The 24121-nt window shown below is 35.9% G+C and overlaps 1 protein-coding gene and 1 long non-coding RNA gene across 2 annotated transcripts in view; one reads left to right on the top strand and one right to left on the bottom strand.

Moving 5' to 3' along the window:
- LOC106504767 (uncharacterized) overlaps positions 1-24121 on the bottom strand; it is a 120609-nt gene that overhangs the window by 8673 nt on the left and 87815 nt on the right. The window lies entirely within an intron of this gene.
- MMRN1 (multimerin 1) overlaps positions 10033-24121 on the top strand; it is a 59469-nt gene continuing 45380 nt past the window's right edge. Inside the window, exon 1 of the mRNA XM_005666992.4 lies at positions 10033-10703. Within this exon, the coding sequence (XP_005667049.3) occupies positions 10120-10703 (584 nt within the window). The 5' untranslated portion in view covers positions 10033-10119. The remainder of the gene's footprint in view (positions 10704-24121) is intronic.

The raw sequence follows: 24121 nt of genomic DNA, 5'->3' as shown, positions 1-24121 counted from the left end.
CTCACAGCAAGGCCAGATTCTTAACCCACTGAGCAAGGCCAGCGATCGAACCCACATCCTTATGGATCCTAGTTGGGTTTGTTAACCTCTAAGCCAGGAAGGGAATTCCCTCGTGTCCATTTCCAATAAATCCTCCCACCCCCAGAAAAGACGACTTTCTGATTTCTACCACCATAAATTGGTATTTTCTGTTCTTAGATATCACATAAATAGAACTATATTCTTTTGTGTCTTCTCTGCCTCGAATGTCTCACTCAGCCTATTGATTTTGAGATTCACCTGTTATCGTACATATCAGTATTTCATTCCCTTTTTATTGCAGAGTAATGTTCCACAGGATGAACATTTCACTCTTCATTTATATCTTCTTCTCTTGATGGACATTTGGGTTGTTTCCAGGGTGGGGCTCCTATGATGAATAAGGCAGTTCTGAGTACTCTTGTATGGGCCTTTCTGTGGACATGTTATTTCTCTCTATAATTTACAGAATTACATTTATATTCTGTAAATACCTCAGTGTAAAATTCCTTTATCAAGGGTGAAATGTGTATTTTATTTTATAACTGTCACACCCTCCTCCAAAGTGGCAGCACCATTTTACACTTCTGGAAATATACGATGGTTTTGATTGCTCTACTCCCTTTCAACATTGAGTGTTGTGAGTCTTTAATTTGAGTTATTCTAACGGTAGTAAAAGGGTATCTCATTATAATTTTAATTGTGTTGCTTTGCTCTGATGACTAAAAATTCCAGGCTACTTTTCATGTGTATCTTGGCCATTTGTATATCTTTTTTGTTATGAGCCGGTTCAAGCCTTTTGCCCACTTATTAATTGAGTGGTCTGTCTTTATTATTGATTTACAGAGATTCGTTTTATAGTCTGGATAGGTAATTTGTTCAATTACTGAAATTCCTATCATTTTATCCAATGTGGGGCTTGCTATTGATTTTCTGAATTTTATCCTTTGAAGGGCTGAAGTTTTAATTTTGAAAGTTTGATGGATCATTTTTTTTTATGGTGCATGCTTTCTGCATCCTATCAAAGAACTCTTTCTCTACACTGAGATCATGACGATATTCTCTTAACATTTATTTCCCAAAGGTTAGGTTTAGCCTTTAAATTTAGACTATGAACCATCTTTAATTTTGGGTTTGGAATATATCGAAGTTTCATTTTTAAAAAATTTATTTGTTCCAGTATCTTTTAATAATAAGAATTGTTTTAGAGTTCCTATCATGGCTTAGCAGACATGAATCTGACTAGTATCCATGAGGATGCAGGTTCAATCCCTGGCCTTGCTCAGTGGGTTAAGGATCCAGCATTGTCGTGAGCTCTGTTGTAGGTCACAGATGCAGCTGGCTTAGATCCCGAGCTGCTATGGCTGTGGTGTAGCCTGGTGGCTACAGTTCCAATCTGACCCCTAGCCTGGGAACCTCCACAGGCTGTGGGTGCAGCCCAAAAAAAGACCAAAAAAAAAATAATAATAATAGGAAGAAATCTTTTATCATTGAATTGACAAGGCCTTTTTCCAAAATCATTGTGCTTAATACTGATGCAATCTGTAGGATTTTTGTGTGTGTGTGTTTTTTTTTTTTTTCTTTTTTTCTTTTTTGGCTTTTTAGGGCTGCACCCATGGCATATGGAAGTTCACAGCTTAGGGGTCAAATCAGAGCTATAGCCGCCAGCCACAGTCCCAGCGACATGGGATCCACAGATCTGTGACCTACACCACAGTTCAGGGCAACTCCAGATCCTGTAACCCACTGAGTGAGGGATCAAACCTGTATCCTCACGGATATTAGTAGGGTTAGTTACCGCTGAGCCACAGCAGGAATTCCTATATTTTTTCTTTATTGATACCCTTCTATTCGTAGAATAGAGAGGGATTTTAATATGAACCAGTGTTTAATTTTGCCAAATGATTTTACAGTATCCATTTAGATATATTCACCTATGGTTTTTTGTTTTTTTTTTTTTTCCTGTAATGTGGTGAATTGCATTGCTTGATTTCTGACTGTAAACCAACTTTGAATTGTTAGAATAGTTGCCATGGGGTCATAATATATTAGGCTTTTACAGAGTGCTCTTATTTAGAGTATTTTTGTTTTCTTGTCCATGAAGGATATTAGCCTGTGATTTTGTTTTTATTGAAGTATTTGGTTTTATAATATTTGGCATTAGTGTGTTTCTGACCTCATGAATCAAGGTGGAATATATTATTTCCTGTTTTATTTTTTAAAAGAGTTCATGAAGACATATTTTATTTCTTCTTTAAATGTGTTTGCTAGAAATTACTTTTGAAGCTATCTGGTCCTGGAGTTTTTTTGTTAGAAAGTTTATTATAAACGAGGCTCTTAAGATTTCTTATGGTTCTATCAATTTTAGTAAGTTTTATAATGTATCCTTTTCATTTAAATTGTCAAATAAATTGGCACCTGGGTCTTCTGGAGATAAATCCTTTCATGTTTAGCCCATTGAAGATGCTTTTATTTCTCCTTTACTTTTAAGGAGATTTTTACTAGATAGATATTTAATTCTAAATCAGAAGGATTTTTCTTTTCCCTTGTGTACTTCAAGATGTTCTCCCATTTTCTTCTCTCACTCATTGTATTAATTTTTAAATTTTATTTTTTTGTCTTTTTAGGGCCTCACTCGTGGTATATGGAGGTTCCCAGGTTAGGGGTCAAATCAGAGCTGTAGCAACTGGCCTACACCGCAGCCACAGCCACACCACATCTGAGCCGAGTCTGCAACCTATAACATAGCTCACAGCAACACAGGATGCTTAACCCACTGAGCAAAGCCAGGCATCAGAACCTGCATCCTCATGGATACTAGTCAGATTCCTTTCTTCTGAGCTACCACAGGAATTCCTCATTCATTGTATTTAATGAAGTCAGCCATAATTTTTATACAGTTTATGTAATGTTGTGGGTTTTTTTTTTTTTTTTGAGTGCTTTCGAAATTTTCTTTGGTGTCTCAATTTTACCTATAAATTGTCCAGGCATAATTTCCTTAAGGTTTCCTAACAAAGAAGTTAGGAAAGTGTTTGGTTAATGCATTTCATCAATTTTGGAAAATTCTTATCAGTTATTTTTTAAAATGTTATCATTTGTCCTAATCTCTTTCTTTTCTTGTTTTTCTTTTATTTACTCCTATTATATGTATGTTGTGCCATAAGAAAATAGTCTGCAGATCTCAGACACCATTCCTGTTTCAGTTTGGGCAATTTCTTTTTGACCTGCCTTCGAATTAGCCTATTGTTCTGATATTTCTACTGTGCTGTAAGCTTATCAAATTATTTCTGAGAGCTTATTTTTATCTTTAGTATTTCCATTTTCTGTATAGATTTTGTCTCTGCTGACATTCCCTTTGTGTTCAGATATGTTGCCCTCATTCCAGCACAGCTGGGTTAAATTCCCTGTCAATACATCTAATATCTGAGCCTTTTCTGGATCTTTTTCTATTGATGTTTTCTTTCTTGACTATGGGTCACATTTTCTATTTCTTTATCTGTCTCATAATTTTTGAGAGGCGTTATGTGTAAAAGAACCTCAGACAAGGGCATATCCCTTCTCCTGTTAGGCTTCTAGTAGGGAGGCTGAGTCACACAAAATTATAGTTGAGCTAAGTCTGATATAACAAGTTGTTGCATCTTTTATTAGATTGTTTTTTCTTGTTAGGTCTGCACCTGCAGCATATGGAGGTTCCTGTACTAGGGGTTGAATCAGAGCTGCAGCTGAAGGCCTACAACACAGGCACAGCAACATTGGATCTGAGCTACATCTGTAGCCCACACTGCAGCTTGCAACAACCCTGGATCCTCAGCCCACTGACCGAGGCCAGGTAGAGAACCTGCATCCTCATGGACACTATGTCAGGTTCTTAACCCACTGAGCCACAATGGAAACTCCTTTTATTTGTTTTAACTCACTGAGGTTTTCAAAATACTTTGTGAGCATGATCAGGATTTTCCTTTCAACTAAACTTGAGGTCTGAGCACAAGCAAACCCCAGAGGGTTCTTTATCCTTTGCAATACAGGAAAAAAGCTCTCTAAATTTTGTGTGTTACAAGACCTAAAATTAAGGTGTAGTATTATATGCTGCCTTGGCATGTGATACCTAGAGGGCTTCACATGGCCTAACCACAAGTTCCCTTCCTCCCTGTGCTCCAGCGGATAAGGCCCCCTGGCCAAAAAATTCTCCCTGTCAGAGGCTGGGCATAGTTCCCGCTTGTCCCTAAGGAGGGTGTCTTCTTTTCCAGTGCTGAGTATATGGACAAACTGCTACTGGTCTCATCTGTCCAGTGTTGCATGTTCCTATGTTCAGTCATCCCCATAACCTCAGGGTGGGAATTCCTTTCTCATTAGTGGAGTGAAGAGGAGGTGATTTAAACACTGTGGGAGATCTCCTCCTTAACAGCAAGAAACCTTTTTTTTCTTTTTTAATCTCTTATGAGTTCTCTTTTTTTTCTTCAGACTTTCTGGATTTCTATGGTATAGAAGATATTTCTCCAAACTTTTGCCTTATCTCCAGCTTTTTTTTGGGGGGGGGGGTCATTGAAGCATGCTCAGTGAAGACCTGGCATGTCTCAAAGCTATATTTTGTCTCTTGCTCTTTCCTCAGCCTTGGGAGGGTTATGGCAATGACTTAGGGACTTGGCCTTCTCTAACATTGCCCCAGGGAAGGGATGGGGCTGAGACTGCTTGTTACCACCTGTGAGTGTGGAAGTTCAGGCTCTCCATTCAGCCTTTGTAGGCAGGGGCAGGGATACGTCACAGTCTCTCTGCAGTATTTGGTGGGTGCAGAGCAGTTACTGTCTAAAAGATGTAGGTCTTCCTAGGCCATTTTTTGGTCCTTCGGCTTTTCTTGGGGCTAGGAGTCAAATTGGAGTTGCAGCTGCCAGCCTATGCCATAGCCACAGCCATGCCAGATCCAAGCTGCATCTGCCACTTAATCCACAGCTTGCAGCAACATTGGATCTTTAACCCACTGAACAAGGTAAAAGTTAGAACCCAAAACGTCATGGATATTAGTTGGGTTCATTTCCTCTGAGCCACAAAGGGAACTCCCTCTCAGGAACTTTATTGTTCATGCAATTGGTATTTCTAGTTTTCCAAACTCTCCAGTATCCAATCTGGGACATATGAGGCAAAAAGAACATCCAGAGAACCCAATGTTATGTTGTTCCTTGGGTTTTCTAGCCAATCTGCCTTCTCTTCACTTTTCAGAGTCTTCCTATATTCGTTTTACATATATTGTCTGGGATTTTTTGATGTACTTAGCAGGAGCAATAGAGGAAAGTATATCTATTCTATATTTCCAGAAACAGAAGCAATTAATGATAATCACTCAATGACCAGACATAACTTTCATGAAGGAAAAGAAAATATTATTTCTAAAGTGTGCCAAAGAACTTAGTCTTAAAAACTTTTTAAATTGACTCTGTCATTTCAAGGGTATTTTTATATTTAAGTAGAAAATATAAAATAACCGATAGGGTAGTTTTGCAAGTTACCAATATAAACATTGGCTTAAAAATATATTTAGCCATCTTTTATCAATTTTTTATGTTCTCAATTATAAAGTTAAAAATTTTATCTTGGTACAAAGTAAATTGTGGCTTTTTTTCCTGACGAATTAATATGCCTCTCTCATTTAATAGTAAGAATTATATGCTTCATTATACTTCTATATTCCTTGTCCTACCAGCCTCCTTAGACCTAAATTTTACTCTTCATTTCAATTTGTTTGCATACCTTAGAGTTTTCTGGCATAAATATCACTTTATTACCCTTTATTTTACCGCTCTTAGACTTTGCTTTGTAATTCTCATGTGTCTGTGTTGGTTTCAACATAAACTGTCTCAATTTTGAAAACGAATGGGCTTTCTGAATTGTATTTGGAGGGACTTGTAAGAGGCAATCTGACGGAAGCGGTGTTTCCAGGAGAGTGTTTGAGGCTGTATTCATAGAGGGACTATCTTGTGCCTGTTTACATTTCTTTTTTCTTTTGTGTGATTATGATTTGGGGAAATAGATCCTCCTGACTAACCTTCTGACAGGTGCCGCTACAGAGATAATAGAAGCGCATTCATAGTCTTATCCATTCATTCATTGGATAACTATTTATTGAATGCCTACTACACACTGTTTTAGTTGCTGGGGCTATAACAGTCTTCTACTGTATTGGAGGTTCCATTCTAGCAAAGGAAAGGAGCATAGTTTCTGTGCTGTCAAGGATGAGGCAATGCCATCGCTTCTAGGACTGCACAGAATTGAAAAAGGTACTCAACCAAAGAGAATAAAACAGTAAAGATGAGACCAAAAGTAAATTTATTAACACAAAATTCCCCCTCTAATCCCATAAATCCAAATAGAAATCATTAGATTATTAACAGTGTCTCAATAAATGTTTGAGCTGTGAGATAAAAGCAAAACATAAGGACATTTAAAATAATTGAGAGTGAATTTAAGGTAACTTTAACATTATTTTCTCTAAATTTTTGTTAAACAAGTTAACTTAAATCGATGTTTCCTATTTCTTGGTGGGGGGGGTGGTATTATAAGATAGTGCAAATAACTAGCGTTGGACATACATATCTGTGCTCTCAATGACCAAGGTGTTACTGTAGGAAGTTATTTAATTCCTTTAAGCCTGATTTTCTATCAATAAAATGAGAGCAGAATATTTATTTAGCATCATTGGGAGAATGAAATGCCAAATTTAACCTATTCAGCACATTGCTTGCCTTATTAATATCACATGTAAATCTATTTATCTCCTTCTGTGGCTTTTTTCCTGTATGCTTATAACCTCCTTGGTCCACATATAAACTTACCAGGTTATTACTACTTTCAACCAATCTCAAATTGAAAAACACTTAGAACTTTGTTTTCTGTGATTGTCTTTTGATTGTGTTAGATTATGGAGGAGAGCTATGGTAAAATAGTATTTTTAATGTCTTAAGCTATCTCAAGAAAGTAAGAATTTTCTCACATGATAAAGAAAGAAGCTGCTAAGGAATCCTATTATTCTAGTGGAAGTTATTGCATACCCTCAACATTTTACAAAGGATAACTCTTGCAGCCATAAAAATGGCTTTAAATAACACATAGCACCATCTGCAAAAAACAAAATCCCCAATGTAGCCTTTTAACTCATGTTTTTCTCTCAACTTAGTAACATTTTTCTTACTGATTAGAAAAGACTAAGCTAAGAATAAATTAAATAATAAATTAGAAAAAGAAAACTGAAACAAGCCCATTATCTCATCACCTAGAGCGAACACATTTTGCAAGATGTATTCAATACTATGTCTGTGGTACAATGAAAAATGACATGAAAACCTCCTGATAAAACAAAATAATGAGTTTTATAGTTTCTTTCTTATAAATTAGTTGAAAAATGGTAATAGAGTAAAACATAATTAAATGTAAAAAATGTAGCAGGCAGGAGGGGCTGTTGCAGAATGATGGGGTCAAAGTATACAAAACTCTAATAATACAGTTTAATCCAAGGAAAATATTTAGAGTAGTTAAAAAACAATTGAGTATTATTCAGGCAATAATCCCAGGAATATTGTTCTTCTTAGCTGTTATTTGATGAGCATTATTGAGTCTCAGAAAGCAGAATTTGAGGTTAGGCCTCTGACAGTTTCTGGAGTACAGACACTTTATGTCACCAGTTAAAGGATGAGCCATACATCCCAAACCATCAGGTGTGCTGGGAATTCTCTGGGGAGCTGCAGCACAAGATGGCTTAGTGGATTGATAATAATAAGATACACAACCTTTAGCCTTTTGATTACAGGGTCACTTGTAATCTAGGATGGGGGCACCCCAAATCATTGGTGGTCAATGCCTTACAGGAGGAGAAATGAATTGTTTAGCTCAGTTCGGTTTTTATTACCATTTGAGAGGCATTTGATAAGAGTTATAGATTCAATAAGTGACCTTTCCCACTAAAGTTCACTTGTCCTAAACAAGATCAAGATTATTTTTTTCAAACTGTAGAAGAAAAAACAAAAAAACAAAAACAAAAAAACCCTGCATGTGCCATAATTTCTTTATTTTGATTTTGATCATTTCTTAAGCTTTCAGGACAGTCTCCTTATCTACTTTTGCTAAATCTAAGAGTATGGATTTAAAATTGTAGATTAAATAGGAAAATTTTACTTGGATTTTTCTAATTACTATTCTGCTCTAAGCCAAAGATAGTTGCTTGTGTTTTTTTCCAGATAAAGAAGCTATAACGTCTTTTTCTTAGTCCTGAAAATCATGTCTGTGTTGCAAAAATTATGCAGTTTTATTGCTCTTTTTAGTAACTCGTTGCTGCCTGGATGGTCTGTGTTGGAACTTTTTGCTCTTTCACTGATGCAAATTTGTGGGAGTGTTCTGTGATGTATTTGAGAAACAGATGTTTTTGCACTCCATTTCAAAGCCAATTGGGGTTGCTGCTGATTAACGTGGTCATTGTTTAAATAACTTCATATTACATGCTCCCTAATATGTCAGCAATATGCTTGTATAGGTGAAAGAGTAAAGGGAGAAGGAAATGGGACAAAAGAAAAGCTAGCAGTTCTGAGAAAAATTAGGTCTTGTTTCAAATCCGGGTGTCCTGTATCCAGGAAAAGAGACAAGAATATGTATATACAATAATATATCACCAAATAGTCACGAGGTTTCCAATTTCTGAAAGAAAACATCCAATTCCATTTCTGAAAGAAAACATCCCATGACTGAATATTTAAGAACCTAAATGCCAGGTGTAGAGGTTGACAGAATGGTTAATTACACAGAGGTCTAGCATTTACATACTATATGAGGCCATAAGCCAATGGAGAGCCAAGAATATTCCTGCTTTATTATCTGAGCACCTAAGCCAGTACCTTACTAAAGCTGATGGAGGGTTTGGGTAATTACTGAATGAAGGAAAGAAGGAATGTATGGGTAGATGAACTGTGCTCCTCTGTTACTTCTACGTCCAAACAATCTGCTGCGATTGACTTTTTTACAGATGATAGATCCTAATGGAAGCCTGAGAATCAGACATTTGCTGGAGTAGTGACATGACAAAGCCCACGAAGCATCCCCGCTGGGAAAACAACCATAGAAAATCTTTGCTCACTTTAGTTCTCTGTTACCTGCACCTGGTCTACTTTGCACTACAGTAAAAATACAGAAGTTTATACATGATCACAGTTTATTTTCATGTGACTTCACGTTTTCTTCATCCTTTTCTTGAGTGACAAAATACTAATTACACCCAATCACTAAAAGATCAGGATTAGAGAACAGAAGTAACATTCTGATTATTCACTCCATTCATTGGTTCTAATAGAAATTGAGAGTGAAATCTAAAGTGAGTTTCTTACAGACTCATACAATTCAGCAGTTTATGCTTTTCTTTTATTATTGTCACTGAGATTAACTTCAAATAGTGTGACAGCTGAAGTGTATATATAAAAACTGGAGATTGTGTGTGTGTGTGTGTGCATATATATATATATGTTTTTTTTTTTTTCCAGAATTCATCCTGTGGTGTGTGAAAGGGCAGAAACACTGTAAATGAGTTTTTGTTTATGTGTGTGCATGTGCCTATGTCCTTGAACAAAATGTGGTTCTCTGGATGGGACCCAGTGGAAAGGAAGTGCCACTCAAATTTTGTCTCAATTTCCTTGTATAGGAGAACAAAATGTTACACTCCTTGATTCAGCCCATCCAAATAAAACTCCATCATCGCTGCAAAATTTCTCTTCAAAACCAGCAGCACATGAAACATGAGTGGACCTAGGAAAGGACGGTTATTCATGTTTTTCTCTTGGGTTTTCCTGTAATAACTGCCTGTGTTTTCCCATTTACCCTTAGCTTCATCAGACACCCTTCACTGCTTCCATAGGTCATCCTACCAGAGGTCACAGATCACTCAAAACCTACAGGAACAGGAACTCAAACTTCCTGAGTCCACTACACAACACAGAAACCTGTTTCCTCCACACATCTCAAATTGGCCAAGCTCTCTTTTAAGCAGATTCAGTCGTGGAAGCAGCTGGCAGAAAGGCTGGAAGGACTTTACTCCCCAGTTTCGCAGGAGCTTTCTTGCTGCTGACCACGGAGATGAAAGGAGCAAGGCTATTAGTCCTGCTTTCCAGTTTATGGAGCGGAGGCTTTGGGCTAAACAACACTGCGCATCCCGGGACTCCTCCTGAGAATGAGAACTCCCAGAACGTGACTGCTGCTTCGGTTCCTCCAAGCAAAATACAAAGCCTCCAAGGGCTGCCAACCACCCAGATCACGTCGGCTGAGACGGTCACAGCTTCCCAGGCAAGCCCCTCCAAAGAGAGTCTTCTGAGATCAGCATCGTCTCCCACAGGCACAAGGGCACCTCCCAAGGGGGCGAGGAACCAAATGCTCACACCCACAGAAGAGACAGAAATGGTGCTGAAGTTACAAACTCTTGACCTCCCGACCCAATCTAGCACCCAGTTTAGTCCTAAAGCGGAGTCAGTGGTCCTTTCCAACTCCACGCTGAAATTTCTTCAGAGCTTTGCCCGAAGGCACAATGAACAAGCCGTTTCTCGAAACTTCGTTGGAGGTGTGGAAAATCGATCTCCACGAGAAACATACCTCAGCAGGGGTGACAGAAGTGGAAGCCAACGAAACAGCTATCAAAAATCAAGTTTTGAAACGACCAGAGGAAAGTAAGAACCATTTTTTTTTCGAACTATAATGTTTATAAGATTGCAAGCTAAGGGTTAAATTCTCACTCCCAGAAAAGAATTTCATGGTCAAGATGAAATTGGATCGTATTTCAGTTAGATAAGGTAATTGTTTCCCTTATCTAAAGGGGGAAAGATGAACAAAAAAATGTAGCAATTTGTTTTAATCAAAGTGGTGGAAATTACTAATAGACTTTAACTGGGGATAGTCACTAACAATGTAAGAGCACGGGGATTGTTAGTTAATTCAGCTCGATGGTATGTGGGTTGTACCTACAGCTACACTCATGACATGAAAGAAAAAAATGTCAATACAGTTGGGATATGAACAGAATTTGAAATTGAAACAGCCTGGTGCTGTGGGAAGTGTACAGTTATCAAGATCAAACCAGTCAGAGCCGGATTGGAATCCTGGCTCCAGGACTATCTAGATCCATGAGTTGAGCAAGTCCACTGATTTCCCTGAATCTCAGTTTCTTCGTTTGCAAAATACAGATGGAATATAGGGAACACAGATAAAAACACCAATTCTGCAGTTAGGCAAGATTCACATTAATGAAATGTACTTAGATGCGTGCTGCTCACAGGATAGGTGGGTACTCAACAGATCATATGTTACTAGTACTGTTATTTTGAGTTATGCAGAGTGTGTTGAATAGAAAAACAAATTTTTCAAATTGATTTTTTATCTTTATTACTCGATGCATTTTATCACATTTATAGTTGTACAACAATCATCACAACCCAATTTTATAGCATTTCCATCCAAAACCCCCACCCCATCCACCTTAAATTGATTTTGATTTAAAATAGAGAAGATTTATTTTGAATTGTTGAAGCAAAATAATAAATTAAAGATTAAAATGTATCATTAAAGACTTTCAAATAGAAAACAAAGACAAAAACCTGTGAAAAATACAGGTCAATGTTTTATTCATTTAATGTTCAAAATTATTTGTCTATTTGGAATACTAGTTTAGTGTCATGAAACCAAACTTCCAAATATCTTTTACCTATAACAAAATAGTTTCAAGACATCAAGTAATGCGTTGGGAACTTAACTGAGTTAAACACCTTACTAAATATATAAAATAATTCAAGTTAGCAATAACTTTTCCCCAGACTTCTTATTCACTAGACCATGTGATTGATAATGATATTAGAGAAAATAGGTCCATCTCTTATGGACACAGTGCTGACGCAAAGAACCCTTGATAAGGTCCAAAGAGGTCTTTCATATTTTCATTTGCCTGGCAAATAATATTAACATCCAACACTTTGTGGAATTTGTTCATGATACTGTTATGAATATGTATGTTAATACATATATATTTCAATCATTTAATCATTACCATAACTCCCTGAAGAAGATTCTGTTATTTTATTTCTTTACAGAGAGGTTAAGAAGCTTCACTAAGGTCACTTATCTGGTAAATCTCATGGCAGAAATTCAAACCCAGGCTGGACGGCTTCAGAGACTTAGCTCTCAATCCCTACACTATGCTCCTTCAGCAAGTATGGTCCATTGTCCCGACTGGGAAAATACAAATGATCAGTTTATCCCCCCACTTCTTAGCCTCAGAGGCTATTCTTTGCCTCCAGAATAAAGTCCAGATTTCACTCCCGGGCTGTCATCAATGCTGTCCTTGATCTGGCTCCTTGGCTCCTGCCTACCCCCTAGCCTCATCTTCTGTGACTTTCTGGTCATAAAATCTTTAATTCACTATGTTGTTTGTTATACCTTTGTTTGTTCCCTGTGTGTCCCTCTGACTAGCATGATCTTATTTTCCCATCACGTGTTTTTTTTTTTTTTTTTTTTGCATATAATAATAATACCTCCAGGAAACCTTCTTAGGCTTAGTCAGGTGGCTCTTCTAATTGTATGAACATTTAATCACCATACTTACAGTGTGTATTATAATTAGAGTGTCCTTGTGACCTCCTTGCATACAGGGACACATTTTCAGTGCTTGCAAAGTCTTTGGCTTACAGAAGGTACACAATAAATATTTAACAAACTGAATGTAAAATTTACAGATGAATGCCTAAATATATAGACAAATAAATACCCTTATTTTTAAAAAACCTGGTTGATTTGGGATAAATTCATCTGAGATTTTTTTTCCTACTGCTCTTAGAATTTTAGAGTGATTCTGCATAAAAGGAATACTCATGTCAACAAAATTTCTCTAGCATATTTTTTTGTTTCATCTCATCCTTTCTCTCATCTTAGCACCACAGGAACTCCTGGCAACACCAGAGCTGTGATTTGTCTAGCACAGTAGGTGTTGGTCAGGGACCAAGCACTTAGAAATAGGCAGGATAAAAAGAAATTAGGATTAATGCATATATGCATTGAATGCATATTTGCTGAGGTCCTAATCTGTCTCCAGCATTGCGCTTTTGCTGAGGGTAAACCAGTGAAGAAAAACCCTTGGAGTCTGCAGTCCTGTGGGCAGGGCACAGGGAGGACAAACAGTGCCTCACAAAGGCAGATGTTGAATCAGAATGGCGAGGAATGCTCTGAACCAAGTTGGTGAGAGTGCCTAACAGGGTGAGTGGCCTGGAGGTTGTGAGCCTCCCTGAGAGGACAGTAGGTGAAGGGAGGTATTGATGAGCATCAACTGCCTGTTTAACTTGGCTCGCAATCCCAACCCCTGCACATGCGTACTTGAATCTTCGCCCCGGTGGACAGCAAGTTCCATAACTGGAAACCTTGCATAGACCGTTTACACCATGCTTTCACTCCTGGCCTTTATATAATCTATCAAGAAGTCTTGGTTTGCTCATTCCCCAGCTTCTCTCCAGCTTCACGACACTATCTTTTTCTCAGCCATCACTAACTACCACTACTGTCTTAACTTGTCCTCGTTTCTTGTCAGTGTGAGATCAGCGGGAGATCTTTCCAACTTTTTCTTAGTTGAATAAATTTGACATATGATATTGTATACATTGTAGGTGTTTAAGCTTTCAGCCAGGTTAAGGCATTTCATTGGGTGTAAGGCTTCATCTATTGTGATGTATTACTTCATGTGCAAAGAAAAAAGTATGACATTCTTTACAAGTTTTAGATTTATCTCTTAAAGTTTGTATTACATGTCAATTTTATTATATATCAATGTCATCCTTGACATGAAAATATAAATGAAACTGGTTATTTCGAAAGCAATGATAATAACTCCTGTTGACTGATAGCGACTAAAATAAACCATTGCTTTCAAAAATATATTTTTGATTTCAGAGATGTGTATCTTAAAATCTGTGAAATGTGGTCTTTTGCTCACAAGCTCAAAACCGCTTCGTAGCTTTCCAGTACATTTAGAATAAAGTCCTAAATCTTTGCCACTCACACAAGATCTTGCTTACCATGGCCCTGCCTATCTTTACGATCTTGTTTTCCACCACGCTCCGAGCTCACTTCAGTTCATTTCCTCCAGTCACACTAGCCTTCTTTCTGGCTACTGACCATGTCAAGTTAATGTGCAGCTCAAGGAAACATCCTTTTGCTCCTGCTACTCTGCTCTTCCTTCAGTATTTAGAAGGATGCATTCCTGTTTCTCATGCAACTGTGGCTTTAATCCCTCTCCAGGAGATCTTCTCTGACCACCCAGATCTTATCTGATCACCCTCACTTCCTTCAGAGCGTTTATTTGAAGTTATTGGGTCTATTTATGTAGACAGTGGTGTAGTTTATATTTTTCCACAGTCGAATCTCCATCCTGTGGAAAGAGGAACCTTATCCTTCTTAATGGTCATTCTGTTCACTGTCAACAGGAGGGCCATGCACACAGAGCTCAGCAAAACTCTGAGGAATGACTGAGATTATTGGCTGGATTTGGAGTTGAGCAGAGATCAAGACGAGAAACATAAATTTGGGAAATATGGAAACTATAGAATATGGATGTTCTATTGAGGAGGTGTTTTTTTTGTTTTTGTTTTTTGGTTTTTGGTTTGTTTTTTAAATGAAAGGGAGGAGGGAGAGAGGGGCAGAAATCAGGGCTAGTCCAGAATCTTCCACTTTCTTGGCATCACATTTTATTTTGTGCATAGAATGGCTATAGATATAGTAAAATGTTGATAAAAAGGGACAGAAGGGAAATAAAAGTTGAGTATGAGCTAGGTGAATACATTATTGGCTGAGTTTATTGATTTGATGTCTTTTAGAATTTCATTTGTTTATTGCTTCTAGAAGCTACATAACTTGCTTTATGTACAAAGAGGTGGCTTAAGTTAAAGGAATTATGATTTCTATTAAGGTCTAAGATGATAAACTCTACAAGCCTTTTATTAGACACTTGTAAATAGAAAATTAAAATACATTTTAAAAAATAAATGGTTTAAAATTATAAAAACTAATTTTTACATTTATTCTACTGTCTATGAGAATGCATTTTCCTGCTTAACTCTGTCAGTGAAGAGGTTTTAGATATGAAAAATCTAGTCAATTCAATTCATACACTATCTTAGTGTGTTCAGGCTGTTACAACAAAATGATAGACTGGGTGCCTTATGAACAACAGAGATTTGTTTCTCCCAGTTCTGGAAGCTGGAAGCCCATGAACAGGTGGCTAGCCTGGTTGGCGAGGGCTTTTACTCGGGTTCCCATTGTAGCCCCACATGGTGGAAGGGGTAAGGGATCTCCCTACGGCCTCTTTTATAAGGGCACTAACCCCATCACGAGGGCACTACCATCATGACCTAATCACTCCTCAAAGACCCCACCTCTCAGTACTATTATCATGGGCATTAGGATGTCAACAAATGAATTTCGGGGAGGACCCATTCAGTCTATATATATCATGTGTAGTTTGCAGAATTTTTATCAAAGGTCCTATAGCATCCAACGGGATTATTCTCACATGCTGTAAAATTCTAAAATAAACACACCGTTAAGGTGTTTTTTATGTCCTTGAGAAACAAATATTTTCTACTACGCTACTGCCAGTGAAGATCCTAAATATATTCTGTATCTCAATTTTTTCTCATGAATTGTTTCCTCTTATTCCTTGGATATTTCTACTCACTAAATTGCTGCTGAAATGTAAATACATATTGTATGAAACATGCTGGAATTTAACAAGCCCTTATATGGTCCAGGTGATTACCTAAACATGAAATGTTTGTACACTTTCTGTTTCTTTAAATATGAAAATATTAATTTTAAAATGTATTATTTGAGGGAAATGCTAAACAAATCAGTTTACAGTAACAGATTTATCTACATCACAGCATCTATTAGCCTTGCCTTTCTGTGGGCTCTGTGGTCTGCGGACTGGGAAAGTCTGACACCTACTGGAATAGTGTTTATAAGGTTCCTGAATAAGCTGAAGTCACAGTATGGGAAGAGGAAAGAAAAAGTAAAATAAAATGAAGTAATGTAGAACAAATGTATGAAAAAAGTTAAATTACAGTAACTTTAAGAATTGTTTCTTAGAAAACTACATATATTATACATAGCTAATTCAATGTACCTCTTAAAAATATACTACCATTGGCATTAAAACTTGGAAAATAGGAACCCCAAAGTCAGCTCCATGCACATTCTGGGATACAGACACATTCAGTTCATTTTTCTAAAATTTTACACTGAGAATATTGTATGTACACAATGATTTATGACTCTGAGAGGCACTGTACCGCATCTATCATTAAAAACTCAGATATATTCACTATACTGTGACCACTACTAAAGGCAAATCGGTGATGCCTGCCTAAAGACTTTCATTGCAAAGGTCAGTATATAAAAGGTTTTTTTTTTTCTTAAAACCTAAATTAATCAAATTCCCTATAACCTGAGCTTTTCATGATTTCCTCTCAAAATTTGTTTCAAATACTTATAAGATTCTTCTCTAAAATGCTTCTATCCCAGTTTAAATATTAGATACGTTTCTGAAAAAGGACAGACTACATAAAAGGTTCTTACACTAAAATAAAGTGAATCACACTTTTTTTTTAATTTGAAAATAATCATTTTCCTAAGGAGATTAGTATCAAGATGGGTTTACCTTTTGGACTAATAGCCAAAACTAAATATAAAAATGCTTTACTCGTGATTTACATGTTAAGAATCTTTTTGCTAACTCTGAATGCTTACTTCCAATTTCTGGTATTACTTCTTTCCGATTATGTATATTTCCTTTCTCATGTCTGATTGGTGAACATGTAAGTCCTACTCTCTGAAATTAATTTGATAAAGTTCTTTTCTTTTTAGTTTGATTGAAAAAAATAAAGATTCTTGTAAACCTTATATAACATTTGAGAAATATTTATGTTTCTAACTGCTTAGGACTATAGATATGTTTTAAATATATTTCTTCTGCAAGCTGAGTCTCATCATATGAACTGAACATAAAAGGTAATAGTCTTCTATAATGGTTTTCTGGAAATTATTTTTGACCTGATCTATATAAGCAATTATGGCTAAGACGAATTTATCGGGTCATTAAAGAAGCAAAAATGGAGCTATATCCACTTGTGTATGAAGCAAAAAAATAAAAGAGGAAATATATACATTGATATATGAAGCTACATAAGTATCTATTTCCTTCATAAAGAATCCTCCTGAACTCTCTGAATCATGTAATCATTAGCAACAGCAGGTGTTTTACATATATGAAGTCGTTTAAGCTCACAGCAGTTCTGTGCGGGAGGTAATATTATTATGTTTATTGTATAGGTGAAGAAGCCATATTTAATGGCTAATCAGTTGTTTCATTTCATCTTGTTCCTCATTGAATCTCTAAGTTCATCTCCCTAAGGGGATGACAGGAAGCAAAATCAAAAAGTCCTTGAATACAGAAAGTCTCCCCAGGACAAAATCTTCACCTTCCGAGAGAAAATTACATATCATCGGCGGATTGATGGTGGGGATTTTGCTTGTTTACCTTGATTTCTAATGAATATCCTCAGGACTTGGTATTTTATGCTATTTTGTCAATTCAAATCACAGGTTATCAATATAAATGTTTAAATATTCAACCTTCCATGAACAGGGTGACAAGCAATTTATTAATCTGAGTTCTAAGCACTGGTATGAATAACGCTAATTCTTACATTCTTGTCTTTGATTTTTTTAAGGAAAATACTTGTCACCGTCATTATTTAAATAGATCCTTTGTTGATTCAGTCCATACTCGATTCAGGATAAGAATGGGTATGTTTGGGCCAGGGTTTCGTCAGGATAGACTTCAAACCAATTATTGGAACTTTCGTTTTTAGTTTAATGTTTTCACTGGCTCCTTGAAAGACTGGCTTTATAAAATGTTTGTGTCAAAAGTACAGTGATTGTTTATTGACAATGCTTCTCTTGGTTCATTATCCACAAGACTCAAAGTTGTGGAAGTCAAAATATTATCGTTTCCTACCTCTTATGTTGTAAGTTCTGCAAGTGAGGTTTGTGTTCATAAATAACCAAAGACATCTGCTTTTCCCTTGATCAAACCTTTTACATATTAACTCGGAAAATCCAAAGAATCAATACAAGCTTTTTACAGTACACGTTGCTACACAAAAGCAACAGTGTTATTACCGTTAAAGAGAATCCCAAATGTAGGCAGCTGTTTGGAGGGTTAGGACCCCACGGAAAGCTGAACACTTCAAAGGAACTGCTCTCTCTTCACTAAAATCAGTCTGAAAGGTACAAAGCATTCCTAGATTTAAACAAAATGATTGTCTGGGATTGTTATATCTGCTTTTACACTGCCTGTCACCATTTCACCATCCTGAATTTTCTATTTTTAAACCCCAATTTTTGGAGTTTTTGGTTTTACCATTATATTTACATTTTTTAACATCCCTTAATGAGCTTATTTCAGCAGCAGCATAAACGTAATTACAAGTCACACCAGGGGCTCTTTGGCTGTGGATACTTCTTCAAATTTACACTGGATCAAAGATTGCTGGGCCTACTCAACTATTTTAGTCATGAGATGGTTTTACTATTTGGGATTTTAAACAATCTCTGCAGGTGACACTGTAATTTATTCTAACAATATCTGTCTATCATCTTTTTTTTTTTAAACCCAGAGGATGTAGGGGTAATAGTACTTTTCTTTTTCCTGCCTCATGCTCTACCCTCCATAGTCCTTCAGCCGATGTGCATGTGACAATCTGACTGGGCTTCTGTTGAAGTTAGCCATTCTCTATAATTAAGATAAACAGTAGACCTGCAGGAGAAAAAAAAAAATCTATTTTTGAAAAAACATCCTCTTCTTGTGGTCCTTTTAATTTTAATTTTTAAAATTTTTATTGCTTCTTTTTGCCAGTTCTTTTCTTCACATTACTTTTGCAAATATCACCATGCTTGAACTAAATATGCGAAAGTATCTTTTTGTGTCTTCTGATATCTTTACGGAACTGAATTTCAAACTTCTTATTCAAAAGAGTCTTGCACAAAAACTGTATAGTGTGCAATTTATCTGTCTTAGGCAGATGAATGATGGAGTCAGCTTTATTTGTAGAAAAACATTTGGTCCAAAGGAGCCTAAATATTCCGAAGCAAATGTTTATTAACTTCCGGGACTCTGCTCTTGGGAAAAATGTATTCCTTCTTTGGTCTTTAACCTTTAGGTTGATTTTTGCATTTAGTTAGCATAATTCTCTTAAACAGTATAGATTTCTTACATTCCATTGATTTAGATACATATGTCTCATAATGATTTGAGCTCATAGTGATTTGATTTTACAGTCAATGGCATTTTCTCCAATACTATATGTTGTCGTCAATCATTCCTGCCTCTATCCTTGATAAAAACAAAAGACAAACAAAAAACAAAAACTCACTAACAAACACGAGAGAAAAATATAAATTTAACCTAACAAGATACATATTTACAACAAGGGAGAAATGATAGGAATAGAAAAGGAGAAAAATTATTTGATTAACCTACAGTTATTAAGAATTTTCTATGGTTTGGTCAAAGATCTTTTATGATAAATAACTGGTATTTGCTGGTGTTGCAACAAGAAATGAGACCAATTTTTGTTTTTTTAAAACAGTATGTACATATCCTACCATCTACTTTTAAAAATTAGAGAATTTATGTCACATATTACATGTGCAATAAAAACATTTTCCAGATGTCTACCTACAGCAACTAGGTTTCATTTATTTGCATTAGCTCATTTTCTATCCTATATGATTTAGTAACTTATTTTTATGCAATCGCAAATTGTTTTCTCTGTCTACACTTAATAGTTAACATTTAATTCTTTCTCCACTCCCTATGACTTTATTTGTAGCATTAATGTATAGTTTCAATTTAAGATGCATTGAAGTATAGAGTATTTATTTTTTTCCTTTTCTGTGGCATATGAAAATTCCCGAGGCAAGATACAATTGGAGGTGCAGCTGCCAGCCTAGGCACAACCACGGCAATGCTAGATCCAAGCCCCATCTGTGACCTACACTTCAGGCTGTGGCAACACCAGATTCTTAACCCACCGAGAGAGGCCAGGGATCAAACCAGCATCCTCAGGGAGACTAGTCAGGTTCTAATCAAGTTCGCCACTTAGCCACAATGGAACTCCTGCAGTATCTTTAAATATCCTGAGTCAGTCTGTAAGGATTTATTTATGTTATTCTTTTTTAATTTTTTTGCCTTATATAGAAGTTCCCAGGCTAGGGGTTGATCTGAGCCGCAGCCACCAACCTATGCCACAGCCACGGCAATGTGGGATCCAAGCTGCATCTGCAACCTACGCCACAGCTCACAGCAATGGCAGATCCTTAACCCACTGACTGAGGCCACGGATCGAACCCTCATCCTCATGGATACTAGTCAGGTTCATTAACCCTGAGCCACAACAGAAACTCCTATTTATGTTATTCTTAACAATATTTTGTTTTCTTTTTTGTCTGCCCAGCAGCATACAGCATTCTTAGGCCATGGATCAGATCGGAGCCACAGCTGCAACTTACACCACAGCTGTGGCAATGCTAGAGCCTGGATCCTTTAAGCTTCATGGGATCCAATCTGCACACTGCTGTGATCTAAGCCACTGCAGTTGGATTCTTAACTCACTGGTCCAGTGGGAACTCCAATCATATTTTAAATTGTGCCACATTTGATACAAAATAGATACACAATAATATCTAATTTTACCTTATGTTTCCCCAAACAATATACCATTCACTTTTATTTTTTAGCTTTATATATAAGAAAAAAAGCATCATATGGTATTAATTCTGAAACTTGCTTGCATCACACAAGTTTATTATAAGTTAAATTTGGGTTATTTGATAATAATACAGTTCATTTTTTTTAAACTGGTGAATACTCAGTGTAAATATTTCAGAATGTATTTCTCTATCCTATGGTAAATTAACATTTAAGCTTTCAGGTTTTGATAATTATGAATAATGTCTGCTGCTCTCTAAAGGATACATGATTTGTGGTACACAGAAGCAATAGTTCTCTAAAGTATGTTTCTAGAAGTGTGACCACTGGGTCAGAGAATGTATATATGCATGCTTGTTTTTAACGTGATATTCACACACTGTTTTTCAACCAATGTACCAATGTGTTTGTACCAATTTATACCTCCACCAACAGTACATGAGATTCCAATTCTCTATTTCCTCTGAACATGTGAGACTCAGATTCTCTATGTTTACTTATTTGGGAGTAGAAGATTTTATTCCATTGTGTTCTTAATTTGCATTTTATTGATTCTAACAAGACTGATCTTTTTAAATGTTTAATGGACATTGGTATTGCTTCATATAAAATGTTCAAATAGTTTGTCCATTTTTCTACTCTTCTATTTTTCATTCTCTTACTTATTGGTAGGAATTTGTTATATATTTTGAATGTTATTTATATTTATTGTGCCAAATACCTTCTTGCTCATAGCTTTTCCTTTCAATTTACTTCTGAGTTTTCCCATGAACAAAAATTCTTAAACTGTGTATATTTAGCAAGTATTTTAGTACAAAGTCAAACAAGAGTTCTTTTGCATATTAGCTTTATATCTTACAAGATGGCTAAATTCATCTATTACCTCCAAAGGTTTTGTGTGTGTGTGTAAATTCATCATGATCTTTCACATAAAACATGTTTTATGCAAATAAGTATAATTTACTTACTTTCGGTCTATATGACTTTTTCTTGTCTTATATTATCAAGATAATCCCAGGTCATGCAAGCATTTGCTTTTGCTTTCTTCTAAGAGCATTGCAATTTTAGCTCTTGCTTTTAAGTCTTTGATCTAGTCTCTGATTTTTATTGCTGGTATGAGAGCAGTACAGTGTCACTTTTTTTGCATATGGCTATCCATTTGTCTTATTATTATTTATTGAAAAGAATACTTTCCCCCATTAAATTGCTTGGCACCTTTGTCAAAAATCAATAGAACATAAATGTAAAAATTTTTGGACTCTGAATTTGATCCACTGATCTATTTTTATGCAAGCCAAATGCAAGTCTTAATTATTGTAGCTTTGTAATATACTTTGAAATGGCAGTGTAAGTATTGAGTCCTCCAATTTTTTTTTTTTCAATATTGCTTTGGCTATTTTGAGTTCTTGGCATTTCCATATGAATTTTAAGAACAGCTTTATATTTCTGCAAAAAGGCAGCTGGAATTTTGGTCAGGATTATGTTGAAACTATAGATTTCAGGATTATGTTGAAACTATAATCGTTTTGGGGATTATTGCCATCTTAACAATATTAAGTTTTCCAATTGATGAACATTTTCCATTTATTTAGGTCACTTTGAATTTCTTTCAATGGTGGTTTGTAATTTTTACTTTTCTTCTGTTAAATTTATTCTTTAGTGTATGATTCTCTTTGATGCTATTGTGAATGGAATTATTTTCCTAATTTTTTTAAACAGCTCATGGCTAGTGTGTAGAAATACAACTGTTTCTTACATACGGCAACCTTGCTATACTTTTTATTAGCTCTAGTAGTGTTTTAGTGTATTCTGTAGAGTTTCTTACATGTAAGAAATATGTATCCATAAATGTTTTTCTTCTTTCTAATATGGATGCCTCTACCCTTCCCTAAGGGCTCTAGTAAAATGTTAAATGAAATTTACAAGAGTAGATATTCTTGTTTTGTTCCTGAGGAAAAAAGGGAAAGCTCTCACGGGAAGCTTTCAATCTTTCTTCATTTAGTATGATGTTTGCTGGAAGTTTTTCATAGATGTCCTTTTTTAAGTCAAAGTAGTTCCCTTTTATTCCTAGTTTGCTTAATATCTGCTTCTATTTTTATATATATATAAATAATATATAAAAATATACATATATTTTTTTCTGGAATTTGTCTATCATGTGCTTAAATGGAGTTTTACTTTCTGTTTCTCCTCTTGGAATTTGTTGAGCTTTTTAAATCGGAAAGTTGATATTCCATCACATTTAGAAAAATGTCAACTTTTGGTTTCTTCCCTGCTACCTCCAGCCATTCTAGAGTTCTAACTACATCTATTTTAGACCACTGGAGCTTCTTTTCATTTGGTTTTTATTATTTGTTCTTCTGTATTTTGGTTTTGATGTTTTCTTTTGCCCTGCCTTCAGGATCACTAATCGTCATTTCTACAGTCTCCATGTTTCTGGTAAGCCCATCCAGCCAGTTTTTACTCATTGTTTTTCGATTTATTTACTGATTGTTTTTGAGATTTCCCATGAGTTTATTCACTATACTCATCTTTTCCTTTACACTCTTGAACAGATTTACAGTAACTATTTTAAAGTCATTGGTTACTAATTAAATATTTGCATCATTTGCTTTGTTTTGTGTTTTTATTTACTGAATTTTTATTCATGCATAATCCTATTTTCCTGGGTTTTTTTTTTTTATGCTGGGCATTGTGGATGCTATGCTATTAAAAAGTCTATTTTGTTTCTTCCATTGAATAACATTGACTTCTGTTCCAGTATGGAGTTATTTATGTCAAAATTTTTTTGACATGTGTTTGGATTAGACTCACTTTCTTGGATGTATTCATTTTTAGGTTTCAGATGAATGTTTTGAGTGATTTAATACGAAATCTCTTTGGGTGGTCAGAATTCCCCACTACTGGTTAATATCTGGGATCTCCATTTACCTCATGCAGCTCCTCAATACTGGTTTTGTCAGCCTTGCAAATATTAGTCTTTTCAAGCATATTATATATTCTGCCCAAAATTCAACGGGACCCCTATGTTAACTTTTTAAATGACATCTGTTTATCCCCTTCATGTCATTAACTTTTTCCCACATTAGCAGCCCCAACCTAGATCTGTTTTCCTTACCCTGTGTTTACTTTGGGGTTCATTCCTATGTGATGCAGTTTGAAAATTGTTCCCAGGCAGAATCTAGATTGAATGTGGAATTCATGTCATGTGTTTCCCTTCAATCAGAATCACGTCCCTCCACTGTCCAGTATCTCCTCTGATAACTATTGTTTTTGCACCAT

Source organism: Sus scrofa, chromosome 8 (assembly GCF_054392235.1).
Source record: "Sus scrofa isolate SSC_HxYL_T2T_F1_AM1 chromosome 8, Sscrofa_HxYL_maternal_Yorkshire_Landrace_v2.0, whole genome shotgun sequence".
NCBI lineage: Eukaryota > Metazoa > Chordata > Mammalia > Artiodactyla > Suidae > Sus > Sus scrofa.
Note: the sequence above shows the minus strand (reverse complement) of the source record. Positions and strands in the feature narration are given on the sequence as shown.